At 39.5% G+C, this 14,808-nt stretch overlaps 2 protein-coding genes across 4 annotated transcripts in view; both read left to right on the top strand.

Annotated features, from left to right (window-relative positions):
• Positions 1–7,301, top strand: part of shroom4 (shroom family member 4) — a 77,078-nt gene extending 69,777 nt beyond the window's left edge. For both annotated transcript variants that reach the window (XM_014981640.2, XM_014981641.2), the window contains 6 exons: positions 283–864; positions 1,552–1,681; positions 2,380–2,481; positions 3,561–3,731; positions 4,376–4,518; positions 4,616–7,301. In XM_014981640.2, coding sequence (XP_014837126.2) covers positions 283–864; positions 1,552–1,681; positions 2,380–2,481; positions 3,561–3,731; positions 4,376–4,518; positions 4,616–4,778 — 1,291 coding nt within the window. In that variant the 3' untranslated portion in view covers positions 4,779–7,301. The remainder of the gene's footprint in view (positions 1–282; positions 865–1,551; positions 1,682–2,379; positions 2,482–3,560; positions 3,732–4,375; positions 4,519–4,615) is intronic.
• Positions 7,302–9,555: 2,254 nt separating this feature from the next.
• The window catches only part of clcn5b (Cl-/H+ antiporter 5b), a 30,860-nt gene continuing 25,607 nt past the window's right edge, over positions 9,556–14,808 (top strand). Inside the window, exons 1-2 of one of the 2 annotated variants that reach the window (XM_014981638.2) lie at positions 9,556–9,837; positions 10,376–10,522. In XM_014981638.2, the coding sequence (XP_014837124.2) occupies positions 10,387–10,522 (136 nt within the window). In that variant the 5' untranslated portion in view covers positions 9,556–9,837; positions 10,376–10,386. Of the gene's footprint in view, positions 9,838–10,097; positions 10,271–10,375; positions 10,523–14,808 lie in introns of those variants that run through there. The other variant, XM_014981636.2, reaches the window with a different exon arrangement.

Genomic DNA, 14,808 nt, shown 5'->3' with positions numbered 1-14,808 from the left:
CTGAGGTTTTCATGTTGTTTCCTTCATAGTTCTTGGTACACTGCCACTACTGGCGAGAGAGAGAGAGAACAGGTTTTTCAAAGAGTTTGTATCATTTGACAGAGCAGTAAGAAATTAAATTGCAGCAGCTGAAAATGTAACAAACGCTGCAACCGTAAAGGTTGAACACCTGGTTTCTGCGCAACAGAAACCAGGTGTTCAAGGTCTTTATTGTCACATCATTGTATTAAGAGGACTTATGAAGTTTAAACTGATGTTTCTGAAATGCTATCTCTGTTCCAGTCCATCTGGGTTGAATGTGGGCCTTAGTCCAGATCTCAAACCACTACCCAGCATCAGACCTGGAGCCGAGCGGGAGAGACCCCCATCTCCTGGAGTTCGTAGTCCCTCTCCGGGTTTAGAAGTTGGCAGACTGAGAGAGGGTTATCCTACAGAAGCATACTTCAGTCAAGTTGAGCTCGAGCATCAGCAGGCTTTCACAAACAGAGACTTCCAGGTTGAAGGTCAGCAGAAACACGCAGAGTCAGAAAAAACTCTGAGCCCGAGCCCCGTCCACAGCCTGGAGGCCGAGCTGGAGGTTCCCTTAGAGACGGACATCGACGATTTCCAGGAGCTGTCCGTGGAGGACATGCCCATCACCAGCGAGCTGCCGTGCTTCGCGCAACCCGTCACAGTGCTGGAGACGGACATCGACACGCTGCCGGATCCCGAGGCCTCGCCGTCGGCTGAGACTCTCGATGGGAGCGGCTCGCTGGACGAGGAGGAATTGGAGCTTTTCCCTCCGAGTGGCGAAGGAGAGTCTGGGACAGAAAGCTGGAGAGAAGCCGGTCAGTCTGTGGAGCACAGCACCAACAGCCTGGACAGGTAGTTTAACCTGGGCAAGACCTGTTGTCGTCACTAATACTTCATCCTTTAACAGGGTGTCTGCATATCCTTAGGCAATCTCAAATTTGAGCATATAAAATTAAGGCCTTAAAATTCTAGGTGCATTCTCTGCTGGCACTGCAATATAAAATAAGCAGTTTTATTTTCCACATTTCTGTTGTGATATATCATTCATAACGGTCTTAAAAAGGTCTTAAATTTGAGTTGGTTAAACCTGCAGAAAACTTTACTTTACTTTACTTTTACTTTATTGATTTTATTGTCATTTTGCATGCACAAGGTGTATACAGAACGAAATTTCGTTGCATACGGCTCAGGACAGTGTTTTGAGCTTTCAATGTTGTGAGGTTACTCCAAAATAAAATACAATATAAAAATATGAATATAAATATAAACTATAGAGTGCAGGAATGACAGTTAAAATAGAAATTATTTAGTTCTGTACATGTGCAAAAACCCGTTCTGTCTTCCATGTTATTTGTTGGCTTTCCTCCCTGCCTCTGTAGTTTAGTTGCTCACCAGGGGTTGAGATGATTTTCATATCGCTGTCGTTGCTCCTTTGACATGCTCAGAATTCACTGCCGTTTTAAAAACCCTCGCGTTTGCTGCCGTTTCTAACCACACGCATAAACAAACTACCTCCTCCATCGGTCCTCCTGTCTTCAGGCAGTCCGGTGCCAGCTCCAGCTGTTCGTCCTATTATCACACGTCAGCAGCCAAGGCTCAGCTCCTGTCGCAGATGAAGGACTTCACCGACAGCAGAGAGAAGCACGAGGACGACGAGCTCACCTACAAGGTAGACACAGCTTCATTTTGAACCACTTTTAAGGAGTTTTTTATGGAGAGAAATTATCATACATTTAACAACTTCAATTAATTTCAAAAACAAGACCAGGGTTCATAAAAGTGACTAAACATTCTGATAAACAAGGCTGGTTTCTCTAAATTCACTATCATACAGACTCAACAAGAGATCCTGTCAGCAGCTACAACAACTCATTGAAGAAACTGATATGAGTTACAGCAAAGTTTCATTTCCCTTTGGGGATTAATAAAGCACTCTTAAACAACCCCACAGTATGATGCTGCCACCACCATGCCGGGTAGTAGACACAATGTTCTAAGGTTTTAAAGTTACCCTACTCCAACCCATCAAATGTACGTTTTGTCACTTTTAATTAAAAAGCTCAATCTTGATCTCTTCTAAGCGTCACTGTGAGCAGGGAGGCTGATGTTGATGCAGGTTCAAGTTACCCAAACATTCTTGAAAGTACATGTTTATATATTTAACTTTAATGTATAATTTTAAGCCTTTGTGGGTCAGAGGAAATCCATAATAAATTCTTGATTTTAAATCTCCTTGAAGGGGTTTGTTGTGTAATCAGCCCAATCTGGGGAAAAAAAAAAAAAATCCAGTTACGCGTTACAGTCCAAATTTGTTCTTCTGTTGTTTTTCTCACTGCGAGCTGAAACAGTTGTTTCCATGTTGTGCAGAAGCAGCTGATGGAGAGCCTACGTAAGAAGCTGGGAGTGCTGAGGGAAGCTCAGAGGGGACTGCAGGAGGACATCAGAGCCAACGCACAGCTGGGAGACGAGGTCCAGTCCAATCCTGCTCACTAGATTAAGTGCTTTAAATAATCTGTGCATGTTGGCAGCCACTCTTACTTTGAAAACTTGATGCGACTCACTTTATACAAGCACGTCTACAAAAATGCTTTCTCTAAATAGGATTGGACCTTATTTCAGATTATAAAGTCATATATCAGATATGTTGTCTGAAGAATTTGTGTTATTTTAAAGATGCTTTTTGATTTGATGGTGGTTTTAAAAAAGTTGGGATTAGAAAAGTTATGAAAATCTTGGAAAAGAGGCATCTCCTGGGCCTTTTTACTGTTTTTCTTTTCTACAACCTTCAGTGTTCCTCCACAGTTTGGGAAAAGTATGGAAAAATACTGAATTTGATGGAAGTATTTTCCAGGTTTGGATTTGTAAGGAGTAAGACTTCTGATCCTACGCTCTAAGCTGTATCCCTCTAATGTCCCTCCATTCATCTATCTGTCCGTTCTTCCACCAACAATCCATTCATGTATTTATCCAGCAAGTCATTCATCAGGTATTCTAAAAAATTAAGGTCTTAAAATGTCTTAAATTCATTTTAAAAAGTATCTTGGCTTTAAATATGTTGATCACAGATCTTAAATTTTTTTCTATTCTCGTATATGCTATGTAGTTTTTTTTCTCATTGGACTTTTCTGTCAGGCACAAGTTTGAGCTACAGGCAGACATTTTCATTCTGTAACTCACTGCTAACGTACTAGCCAGCTTTTTGAAAAGCTAGCTAGTAAGTGCAAAAAAGTAAGTGCAAATTTATCACAAGTTTTCTAGACGAAGTTTGTACATTTCTTTTGAAATATAGGTCTTAAATTCCATTCATAGAGGTCTTAAAAAGTCTTAAATTTGAGTTGGTGACACCAGCAGAAACCCTATTCGTCCATCTCTTCATCCATCTATAGTGAATAGCTCAACATTTTACATCAATGATGCTAGAGTTAGACTCTACATCCAGGAGGTTCTAGAACGTGACTTTTCTAGACCAGAGGATATCTGTATATTCATCCCACCAAGGATGAAAGTAGTCAAACATCCTCTCTGTCTATTTATTTTACTTCCTGTAGGTGGAGAACATGGTGGTATCCGTGTGTAAACCCAACGAGGTGGACAAATACCGCATGTTCATTGGCGACCTTGACAAGGTGGTGAGCTTAATGCTGTCTCTGTCTGGGAGGCTGCTCAGAGTGGAGACCACACTGGACACACTGGACCCCGAGACAGAGCACCAGGACCGGGTGAGGAGAAAACTTTTACATAAAGAACCAGAAATTAAATGCTGATTAAAGAAGAGATAGTCTTTTTTTTTTCTTTTCATTTGGGAGGGGAGGACAGATTTTAAAGATCAAAGTTATTATTTATAGTCAGGTTGTCTGCACACTCTTAAAAAGCATTAATTTAATTGATCTAAAATTAAGGTCGTAAAAGATCTTAAATTCATATAAATAATCCTTAAGTAAGTCAATCACAGGTCTTAAATTTTTATGTAGATTTTTTTAAGCGGGCCTTTTCTATCAAAGAAAAGTTTGAGATGTGTGCAGACATCTTCACTCACTGCGTTCTGTTCCATTACCTGCTCGCTAGCAAACAAACAAGCCATAAGGAGCTAGCATATAGCTCATTACCAGCTAGCATATGGTTCTCTAACTAACTAACTAGCTAGCTAGCTAGAAAGGTGTGAAGCACAAAGCTGCTGCCAAGAACCACATAAAGACTCAAGAAGTTTCAGTTTTGGTCCCCTGCATTTATTTTGTACGTCTCTGTCATGATATGGGCAATACATTTTATTCATAGTAATCTAAAAAGTTCTTAAAAAGCTCTTAAATTTGAATTGATGAAACCTGCATAAACCTAATAAAATAAGGTAATTTTTGTCCTGTAGCTCCCCCTGCTGGAAAAGAAACGTCAGCTCATGAGGCAGCTGTCGGAGGCTCAGGACTTGAAGGACCATGTCGATCGCAGAGAGCAGGCCGTCAGTCGGGTTCTGGCCCGCTGCCTCACTCCAGAACAGCACAGAGACTACAGGTGCGCATCAGAATGGGAATTAACTCGCATTCAGCCTGGCCGGTGAACTGTCCTTGAGTGCTAAATTGCTTTGTGTACTTTTGTTTTTCCTCTCCAGCCACTTTGTGAAGATGAAGGCTGCCCTGCTGGTGGAGCAGAGACAACTGGAGGACAAGATTCGGCTGGGAGAGGAGCAACTCAGAGGGCTGAGAGAGAGCCTCGGCCTGGGCCTGGGCCTGGGAATGGGGATGGGAATATCAATGGGATACGGACATTACTGAGCAATAAACAAGAAGTGAATGAAGGATGAAGCCGTTAAGTTCAAATCAAGTCCAACACATGGAAGACATGTTATCAATCGCACAGTTAAGGACAATATCTTAACAGTTGTATGATGACACTAAACACTAAGCTGCTGCAGACGGTTAGATAGACATGAATATAGGAATTAAAACTGCTTAAGAAGATACTATCTGATAGTAAGAGTATTCGCACTCAACCACTGGCAAAAAAAACTGTTTAACAAATGATCTTCTGACTCTTTTGATTTTATCCAAGAAGCAAGTGAAGTCATCCCAAAACAGTCTTATAAGACATTTTCCAGCTAAACAGGCAAACAGTAAGGCATGGAAAAACAAAAATTAAGACAAGAACGGACTCTTAGCATCACAGCGAAGACCAAAACCAGCTAGGAGATGATAAATAAGGGTCCGAAAAGCCCGTTTGTCGCATATTTTCAAGGCTACGACAAAGAAATCAAACACTTTGTGCCTTAAACATGTACTGTACTATTAAACTGACACTATGTATTTTCTGTTGTTACACACTTTGTTGCCAAAGACATTTTTGCGAGATGACTGTGTCATTCACTTCTGTTTTCTTTTATATTTAAACCTCCTGGTTCAGAGAACTTGAGGAGGGTTTTTTTTTTGTTTTCTCTGGTGCTTCTCATATCCACACTAAAGCCAATGTTTCACAGTGCCATTGTCAGCTTTATTAACTGCTAAACATTGATTCTGCAAGACATAAATATACTGTTATTGTGTTATTTTGTGTCACATTACTGTACTTGTGTGGAGTTTGACACTCCATGGACTGACTGTCACGTAACGACCTTTATGTACAGGAGGCACTAGTGTTTATTATGTGGTTTGTATATTATGGTGTTGATGTTCGAGAACATTCATTTTAAAAGATGGGTGAGAAGACCTGGAAGAGTTGAAGTTTACTGTATATGTTTACAATGAATGAATCCGGAGTGGAGTGCGGTTTGTATTGCATCAAGTGAAGTTTGCAAATTTATTTTCGGCCATTTTTTATTCCCAGCTGTCACCTCAGCTGACTTGAAAACTATGCTAATTTACCTTCATATGGAGATAAATCTGTACATCAGTTAGATGACTTTTAGTTCCAAAGTGCAACAATAAAACCTAACTTTTACCAACATATTCACATTTTTCTAAACCATTTTTAAGCAGAACTTGTTTTGCAAAATTAGATATACCATATTGCCAAAAATGAAAAGCACTTCAAGGACAAAAATACACATCAATAAATAAAACCAAAAATTAAAACATTTTGGAAGTACTAAATATTTTTCAAAATGTTTTTGTTTTCTCCATGTTTTTCTTTTTGTTGCTGTCATGTGTATTTTTTTTATTATGTTTTAGTCTTCTCAGGCTGTACCATTGTGCCATGACAAGCTAGCTAGCAGGTTAGCTTAGCATACAAACTTAATCTTTGGGGGGACTGTCACAATTTATTTATTGTTCCACCAGCAAAACTCAAAATTAAAGAAATGTTAGTGTTTTCTTCACGCTCAAAGCATCAAACAAAAGCAAAGAAAACTACTTATTACATCAGCTAGCTTGTTTTGCTAGCTAAGAGCTTTTCAACAGCTGAGTTTAAAATCTAGGTAGGCAGGTTTAAGTGTAGCTTTGTCCATTCCCACTAAATGCTACAAATTCAGCTAACAAGCAGCTAAAAGAGAACACATCTCCTGTCACATTTGTCCTTACAGAGCAAAGGTCTAAATTGGGCGTAAATCGCTGTAAGAATCTTGTTGAGGATCAAGAAATCTTTAAATTTTAAAAACGTGTAGGTTTTTATCTAGCTGAACATTCCTAGTTTGAGTTCTGTTTTTAAGTTGGTATCTCATTAAATCAGTCACCTAAAGTACTCTACAACCTCGGTCAGTTAAGATCTTGCCACGATATTTGAATACAAGATACAGAGAGAGATGCGTTTTACCAGCCTTCTTGTTATTCACTTATTTTATAATAGTTTTATGCTACTTTACTGCCACCTACTGGGAAATAGCTGCTAGTGTATGATGACTTGAGTGAAAATTTTAGAACGGACATGCTTAAAGGAGTTGAGAATTGCCTCTGATAAAAACAAATTTAAAACACTTTAAAACAAAAGAAATTGAGAAGTCAAGTAAAGAAACATTGCCACTCGTTAATTGTTGTAAAAGTCAACCTGTTCCATTTCAAAGTAGCTTGAAGTCTATTCAAAGGACTCCTGTTGTTTTTAGTTGTAAGCGACCCTAGAATTACATTGTTCATTGTTGTTACTGTGTATATTTGTGAATGTTTTCCTGTGCTGCAAACAGCAATTCTCATTGGAAAATTCATTGGAAACATATTGATGTTTCAAGTACAAACATTGCCTGATGGACCTGTAAGAGAGTGTTTCTTTTGTTTCTGTTTTTTTTTTTTTTTTGGTTAAAAGAAAACATTTTGTTACTGCAAAAACACTTGTGTGAGGAAATTGTACCATAAATAATAATGATTTTCAAACTACGTCCGAGCCGTACTGTGGTGATTTACGCTTTAACGGGCCTCTTTAATGTCCTGAGTGAACGTGTGAATGCTTCTCAGGGGAAGCTTACATTTTAAAGTCGTGGGATGGTTGAGTAAACACGGCTTTGGGTTATATGGAGGTTGACAAATGACAAGTGGAGTGAGGGGAGTCGTTGAGCACGTCTGTGGGAGGTGGAGAAATTTACCCTGGAGGCACATTGAGCGGTAATCATGTGTTGATAATACTGATAGCTCTGTCAAGTTACGTTTCCTGGAAGCAAGGCTGTTAAATATTCCTGCTTCAAGTTGTAAACGCTGAAAAACGAGACCAGAAATGGAGCGGAAAAAAAGTAGTGCTGTGAAATAGTAGGCACCCCATTTTGCCTCTGTGTTACACAGAGTGAATGAACAAAGCAGCCTTCGAAGGATCATATTTATTAAATGGCAAGTGAAATCAAAAACAAAATCACCTTCTAAACTGGTGGTTGTTTCGCCTTGGGGAGTAACAGAAGAAAACAAGCATTAGAAATAACTGGCAGTGTTTTGGGACAATTGCCATATAATTATCAAGTTGTGTGGCAAATTTTCATCCAGTCTTTCTTATTGGTTAATGATGAAAACGTCCTTTAGCTGAGGTTAATGGTGCCTGCTTTGCTCTAGATGTGACTCTGGGTTATTGTGTGACCTCCTCGATGGCTTTGCACCCATTTTCTGACAAATTGGTAACACCAAATTTATTTTAAATTTCTTTAGAATGAGCCGTGATGTTCTGTTTTTTGTAGCCTAATTCATGTTATGAGGTGGATTCTGTTTGCTTTCTTTATTGACAATAATCAGACATGTTGTGACTAGTGTAAGTCAAAATCTCAGGTAATTCATGATTCAACAACTTATGATCTAAAGTGTCTAGTTCACATACACTGTCAAACAAGAAACAAGAGGGACAAAACGATGAGGAAGTGTTCCTTCTTTCTCAGTTTGGTCATGATAATCCTTGTTTAGAGGGATGGGTGAGACGTTTCAGAAGATTTACCGCCAAAAGGAAAGTTTTCCTAGGAATGAACTGTTTTGTGTGTGATTGGGTTTATAGTAAGAAAGAAGACATCAATGGCTAAATCAATGATTTAAGACGTTAAAATTGAAACAGTGATGTCTGTTGGAAACTTGGAGCCACTTTCTGCATAAAACCGAACACGTAGGACCTAAATAGTTCAGTGAGTGGCCACAAGGTGTCGCCCTCCAACCACTGTGAAATAGAACATGGACGCATATTCCTAAAGATTCACTTCATGGCTGCAGCTTCTATGGTATAGTTGAGCTTTTGGGCTTTATGAGAAAACTAAGACCTGCCTCAATCAGTTTGACGCTACATTTAATATGCACATGTCTCCATTTACATACAGATGCAGTTTTCTCTTTTTGTCCTGCATACATTTCTTAAATAATTTTTGACCTGCAAAAACTACTAAATAATGAATAAATTGTATGATGTTTTGTACCTTTTAAATATTATTTTTTACCTTTTAAATATTAATTTATATACTTGTAAATTAATATTTACATATAATTTACATAATTTATAGGTTAATTATGTGGCACGTTGCCTTATTTGTCATTAAAATGGCTAGCTTTTTGCTTTTAAGAAATGCAATACAAGATTCCAATACAATATTTATTTATTTAAATAAATATTTTCGGTCTCCAGTTTCTGAGAAACATAAAAAGACCGTCAAATCTGAGTACTCAGATTAAAATTCCACTTTTCAAATTCGTTTGATGATCAAAGCATTTTCTGGATTAATTTAGAAACTGACTATAATCGATCCGACCTGTAAGATTTACGAAAACATCGAAGATTGATTAGTAAAACTGCTCCACTGACCCATTTGAAAACGCCAGACACATATCAATAGGAAAAGCAATGACTCTTCACTCGACTAGTTGTCCTGGTATTTAGTTATTTAGCATTTTCTTATCAAGTGCAACAGTGTAACCGGAAATAAATATCCTAATGCCTCCAAAATAAAATTCACAGTTTGACGTTTTCAGAAAAGAAAGGAAAAGAACATTTCGATTCACATCACAAAGACATGAATAGATCTGTAAAAACACACCTCTGATGTTGAGTATATGATGGTAAAATTTGTTACGTTGTGATTGAAAAGCAGATTCGAAAGTTTTGAAATTTGAAGGACAAAACCGGAAGTTGTAGCCATGTATAACATAAATGACACTAGCTTACATGTTGCAGTTTAAGTGGTAAAAAAAAAAAAATCCGAGTAAATACCGAAAAATACAGTCAGTTCCAATGTGACGTGTTCGGACAGATAAATCATATTAAAACCCGCTCGTTTCGTGTTTATGCGCCGTGTAAAAGCCGAGATTTAGCCGCTGTGGAGAATGACGCAGGATTTTATCTTCAAGTTTACTGCTGTTGACATAAGCAGTTCCAGCTGAAGGAGAAGAAGAGAGCGGCGGGGCAAATCCGAGTCACAAGACTTCTTCATCGCCGCTGTTTTCCAGTCGAAGGCTTAAAGTAAGGCCAAAACTTCTCACCTTCTTCTACTTTTCTCATTTGGTCAGAACACCAACAACACACCAAGTTAGCCTAAGGTACACACTAAGGTATGTGAATTTGCTCGTCAGCAGCAAAGCGCTTATTAAAGCCCCAGCTAATATAATCCACCGGGTCTCCTTCTAGTGAGAGCTGGACGCTCGTTCAACCAGCTGAACCACAACGATGCGACAGAAAAAAGTGAGCGGAAGTGGTTACAAAACTTCCCTTTAACTAAAACTGTAGTCATGTCTGGATAAGAGGAGCGGATATGCAGCGGGTCTTTATAACACCCTCCTCATTTTGAACACTGTTCTGGGTGGAATAAACACACTGGCACCCCGCTGACTTTCAGAGCCAATGTTCCAGTTTTTGTCACGCTTGTATCGGAATTATGCTCTGGTCGTGGACAGAGGTAATTAGCTGAAGTTAGAGAAGGAGGAGGGGTTCATTTTGCAGACACTGGAAGTAAAATGCTCAATTTTTAATTTTTTTTGTGTGTGCGTGGTTTGTGAAACAGCCCCTGGACTTATGGAGAACCCCGGCTACAGCAGCGGCTTCGACGGCCTCCATCACCCCAGCGACGACGACGATGACGAGATGGTGGACATCGCGGGAGCCACGCTGGACTTTTCGACCACAGATGACGTCCCCCCGCTCAGCTCAGGTAACCTGCACGCGGATGTGGAGTCACCACTGTACAGGTGTCGACCGTTGACCGAGGTCTGGTATTAATTTGGGTCCTGGCTGACTCAGACTGACCCACGCCTGACATTATTCAGTCCACTGACAGCTCTAGATGTGGTGGTAGTCTTTCATTTTAGCCAACAAGTTTCATCTTACTGGATGAAACGTGCTCAACATGCACGTTGAGCACAGGTTCCCTGAAGTAACCCCAGCAAGTCTTAAAACCCTAAGTCTGTGGGTTGGGTTCATATTGGTAAGTCTGATATAGATCGTATAAAATCTGAAAAGTTGCAACATGCATTTGTACTCGGCCCCTGTGTGGTAATGTTTCATTGAAACCACTGCAGTTTGTCTTTGTCACTGTCCATTTTGTTTCCAAAGTAGCTCAATCGAGCTTGGTCGGATTGCATCCATAGTGTCTGTGGTTGGAAACGTTTAAGTCTTTTCCCCAAATAATCAGTATGATTTAAGTCTGGAAAGTTCCTCCACTGTGTTCATTTCTCTCCGGTTGAACGGAGTCTCAAGAGAGATTTGAAACTTGTGCTCCTAAACTTTGTAACCGTTTACCTTTTGATGTACGGACGGCTGAGGCTGTGAGACTTTTTAATCTTTCTTCAAAAGACCCATTTTTATTCTTTGTTTTTTTTTTTTTTTTTTAGTTTCTTTTATGCTCACAGTTACGGAGTACATTTGTATTTTGTTTTAGCTGCACCCACACCACCTCCATTTTAGCCTTATTTATTTGTCTACTCATTTGCATCTGGATCCTGATTAAATCTCTTTAAAGCAGCGAGACAAAACTTGAAAAAGTTAAAAGTTTGAGTATTCTTGCAAGGCACCATAGATCCGCATTCTAGTTTCAATCGTAGGAAAGTGTGTAAAGAAGTCATACTCTTTTTTTTTTTTTTTTTTTTTTCCTCCTCCCCATTGTTGCCCGGTTACTGATGATGTCATCATCAGATAATTAAGTTCCTGTTGCAACGTCCTTGTGATGTTGTAAGAAGGCGACGTGAGTAGATAAAATGAGATTTATGGAGATTTAATTACGACTGCATGTTTGACCAGGATGGAAAGTTCTGTCTTCTTTGTTTCTAAACCCGAGCTGCTGTGGTTTTTGTTGAACTGCGGCCCTTTAAGAGCCTAAAATGCCCTAATTTAATTAATAAACCAGCAGTTCAATAAATGCATATATGTACGATGCATTTCACAAAAAGGTGTAAACAAATGTGGTGTGTCTGAATAGGTAGCAGAATCTATTTATTCCCCTGCACATTTGAGCTGCCTGGTTACTGGTGACCTCACCGTGCCGGCTAACTCAAACAGAATAAAACGCGCGTCAGCAGGAAGGAAGTCTGGAGAACGTTTTAACTCAACAGTGAGCTGTTCCTGCTGTGTCAGCTGAAGGAAAGGAAAGACCCTTCACTTCACTTTTAAACGGAACTTTCTTCGTAAATTAGGGAGTCTGCAAATTTACAGTCAGACCTCAGAGTGTCCGGTCGAAGTTGTGGGAGGAAAACCGGAGGAGTTTGTTTTTTTTTTTCTCTTTGCTTTTGTGACCTCAGATTGTTTTCGCATCAAGATGTGGGATTATCAGAAGAGTTGTGACTCATGCGGGCCTCAGTCATGCAGAGTTGAGTAGAAGTTTCAGAAGACTTCATTGCCTTATACGCTGAACAAGTTTTTGTCTCCGTTCAAATGAACCCAAAGCTTGTTTTGAAATTCTTGAGATTTTAGTCCAACTCTTACTTCTTCTTTTTTTTCCCTCTTGAGGTTTTGGAGTAAGTTGTAGGATGTTGTTGTTGTCTTCTTTTAAGAAAGCCTTAGTGGGTCCTTTTTGACCTGGTGAGGTCATCTTTTTGCAATATCTTTGTAATGAAAAGTTTTCATCACTTCATATTCCAGGTATTCCTCAAGAAACATGTTACTGATATCATGCAATTCAAATTTTTAATTTACCTTTTATACATTTTCAGAAATGGCATGTTTTATGTTACTACCCCATTCTTCCGTGAGTGGGTCCAAAATGACCCGCATTCATTTCCTATGGAATTTAATGGGAATCTTTGTTTCTTACCAATTGTTACTGTCAGGAAAACATTTTTTTGTGAACCAAACACACTGAGACCTAAGTGTCACCCCTGAGTAATTATATTTTACAAAGCAAGAACTCTTACATATAAGTATTATCTTTATTTTTTTATCTCACAAATGTGTTTGTGTGTGTCAGTCATGAGTCCTGTGACAGTGTTATTGTCACAAATCAACATATTAGCCTTCTTCAAAGTTAGCCAACACTAGTTATCTAACCAGCTAGCTAACATTACCACCTATACTTTATTGTGGATGTGTATTATTTGTGTGTGTCTCTGTGTGTGTCTGACACCGTGCATAAGAAAACAAGAGAGAGAGTGTGTTGAATGACATGCAAAACCTGTTGGTCAGTGTGTTCAAGGTTTAGTCTTTTATCATCTCAATAAATAAAATAAAAATTCATAGCTATGAAAATAAATGCAAAAATAAATGAGCCAGAAAAGTATAGAGTGCCTTCTCCGGGTCGGGGAGGAAGTCTTGCCCCAAGTGGAGGAGTTCAGGTATCTCTGGATCTTGTTCACCAATGAGGGACAAATGGAGGAGGAGATCGACAGGCGGATTGGTGCAGCGTCTGCAGTGAAGCGGCGTTGTACCGATCTGTCATGGTGAAGAGAAAGCCGAGCTAAAAAGCAAAGCTCTTGACTTACCGGTTGATCTAAGTTCCTACCCTCGTCTATGGTCATGAGCTTTGGGTCATGTCCGAAAGAACGAGGTCACGTTTACAAGCGGCCAAAATTAGTTTTTCCCATAGGGTGTCTGGGCTCTCCCTTAGAGATAGTGTGAGAAGGTCAGATATCCAGGAGAGACTCAGAGTAGAGCCGCTGCTCCTTCATGTCGAGAGGAGCCAGTTGAGGTGACTAGGTATCTGGTCAGGATACCACCTGGATGCCTCTCTGGTGAGCTGTTTAGGCCATGTCCCACCAGGAGGAGACCCAGGGAAGACCCAGGACACGCTGACGATGTTTCTCAGCTGGTCTGGGAATGCCATGGGTTCCCCCAGAGGAGCTGGAACAAGTGGCTGGGGAGAGCAAACTCTGAGCCTCCTTACTTAGGCTGCTGACCCTTTTACCCGACCCCAGATAAACGGAAGATGGATGGATGGATGGATAAATAAATCACACACATACACACACTCACATGCATGATAGACATAGCATAATAGAATAGAGACAATAATGTTAGCTAGCTTGGTTAGCTAGTTAGTTCCAAGAAATGTGCTCTTTTGCAGCCCCCCACATGCCCACACACACATAATGGATGTTAACATTGCCCATTATTGACATTTGATCATTGCTGTTGTAAAATTGCTGCTGTTGTCATTTTGTTTTAAAAATGTTCTACAAATTGTCAGAAATGTTCTACAAATTGTTCTAAAAATGTTTAAAATAGTGAAAAATAAAAATATTTCAAACATGAAATAACTCTTGTGTGAAATAAAACACAGTAGAAAGTATTATACAAAACATTATTTTGAATCAAAATGACAAAAGTAGCATAAAAACACATTGATTGTAACCCGGGTCAAAAAGGACCCACTCACGTAAGACTGCATAGTCAGTCACTCACGCATCAGAGGGTTAAAAAGAGTCAGTGACTTTGTCTACATGCCCACATGCTGGTAATTAGGATTGTAGAAATCAGTCCAACTGCCTGACATGAACTCTGTTTCTCCCTCTGTTTCTGCTTTCGATACTGACCACCAATGGCGAATTACTGACACATTTAGGAAGCTATGACAAGACACCATATATCTTCAGGCAAAATCGGCTAACGTTTGTGCTCCAACCCCCCAAAATATAATGTATAGGGAGCAGAGAAAACACCCACACAATATATATTTTAATAAATTACGATGCTGACATGGCCCATGTTCCTCATAATCAGTAAGAGACAGATGAGTAATAAATTGAAATGATTTTGAGTTATTTTTTTGCTTAGAAATGAACGAGGGTGCACTTTCTGTTTCCACAGTGATCTTAAGTAATTCTAAATCCTTGTACGTGAGGATTAAGTGCACATAAGTGTTATTGCTTACATCACCTCTGGCACCATCATGTTTTCTTCTGGAGCAATCCTCCTCTTTCCTCTCTCTTCCTTCTCCAGCTCTTTTTGGCGTAAACGCTCAGATTCAACTAGATTGATGGGCAGCGCCAGCGTTTCAGCCTTTTCAGGACT

This window comes from Poecilia mexicana, unplaced genomic scaffold, assembly GCF_051168715.1.
Source record: "Poecilia mexicana isolate PSO_F unplaced genomic scaffold, ASM5116871v1 scaffold_18, whole genome shotgun sequence".
NCBI lineage: Eukaryota > Metazoa > Chordata > Actinopteri > Cyprinodontiformes > Poeciliidae > Poecilia > Poecilia mexicana.
The sequence above is the reverse complement of the archived record's forward strand: the minus strand, read 5'-3'. Positions and strand labels throughout refer to the sequence as shown.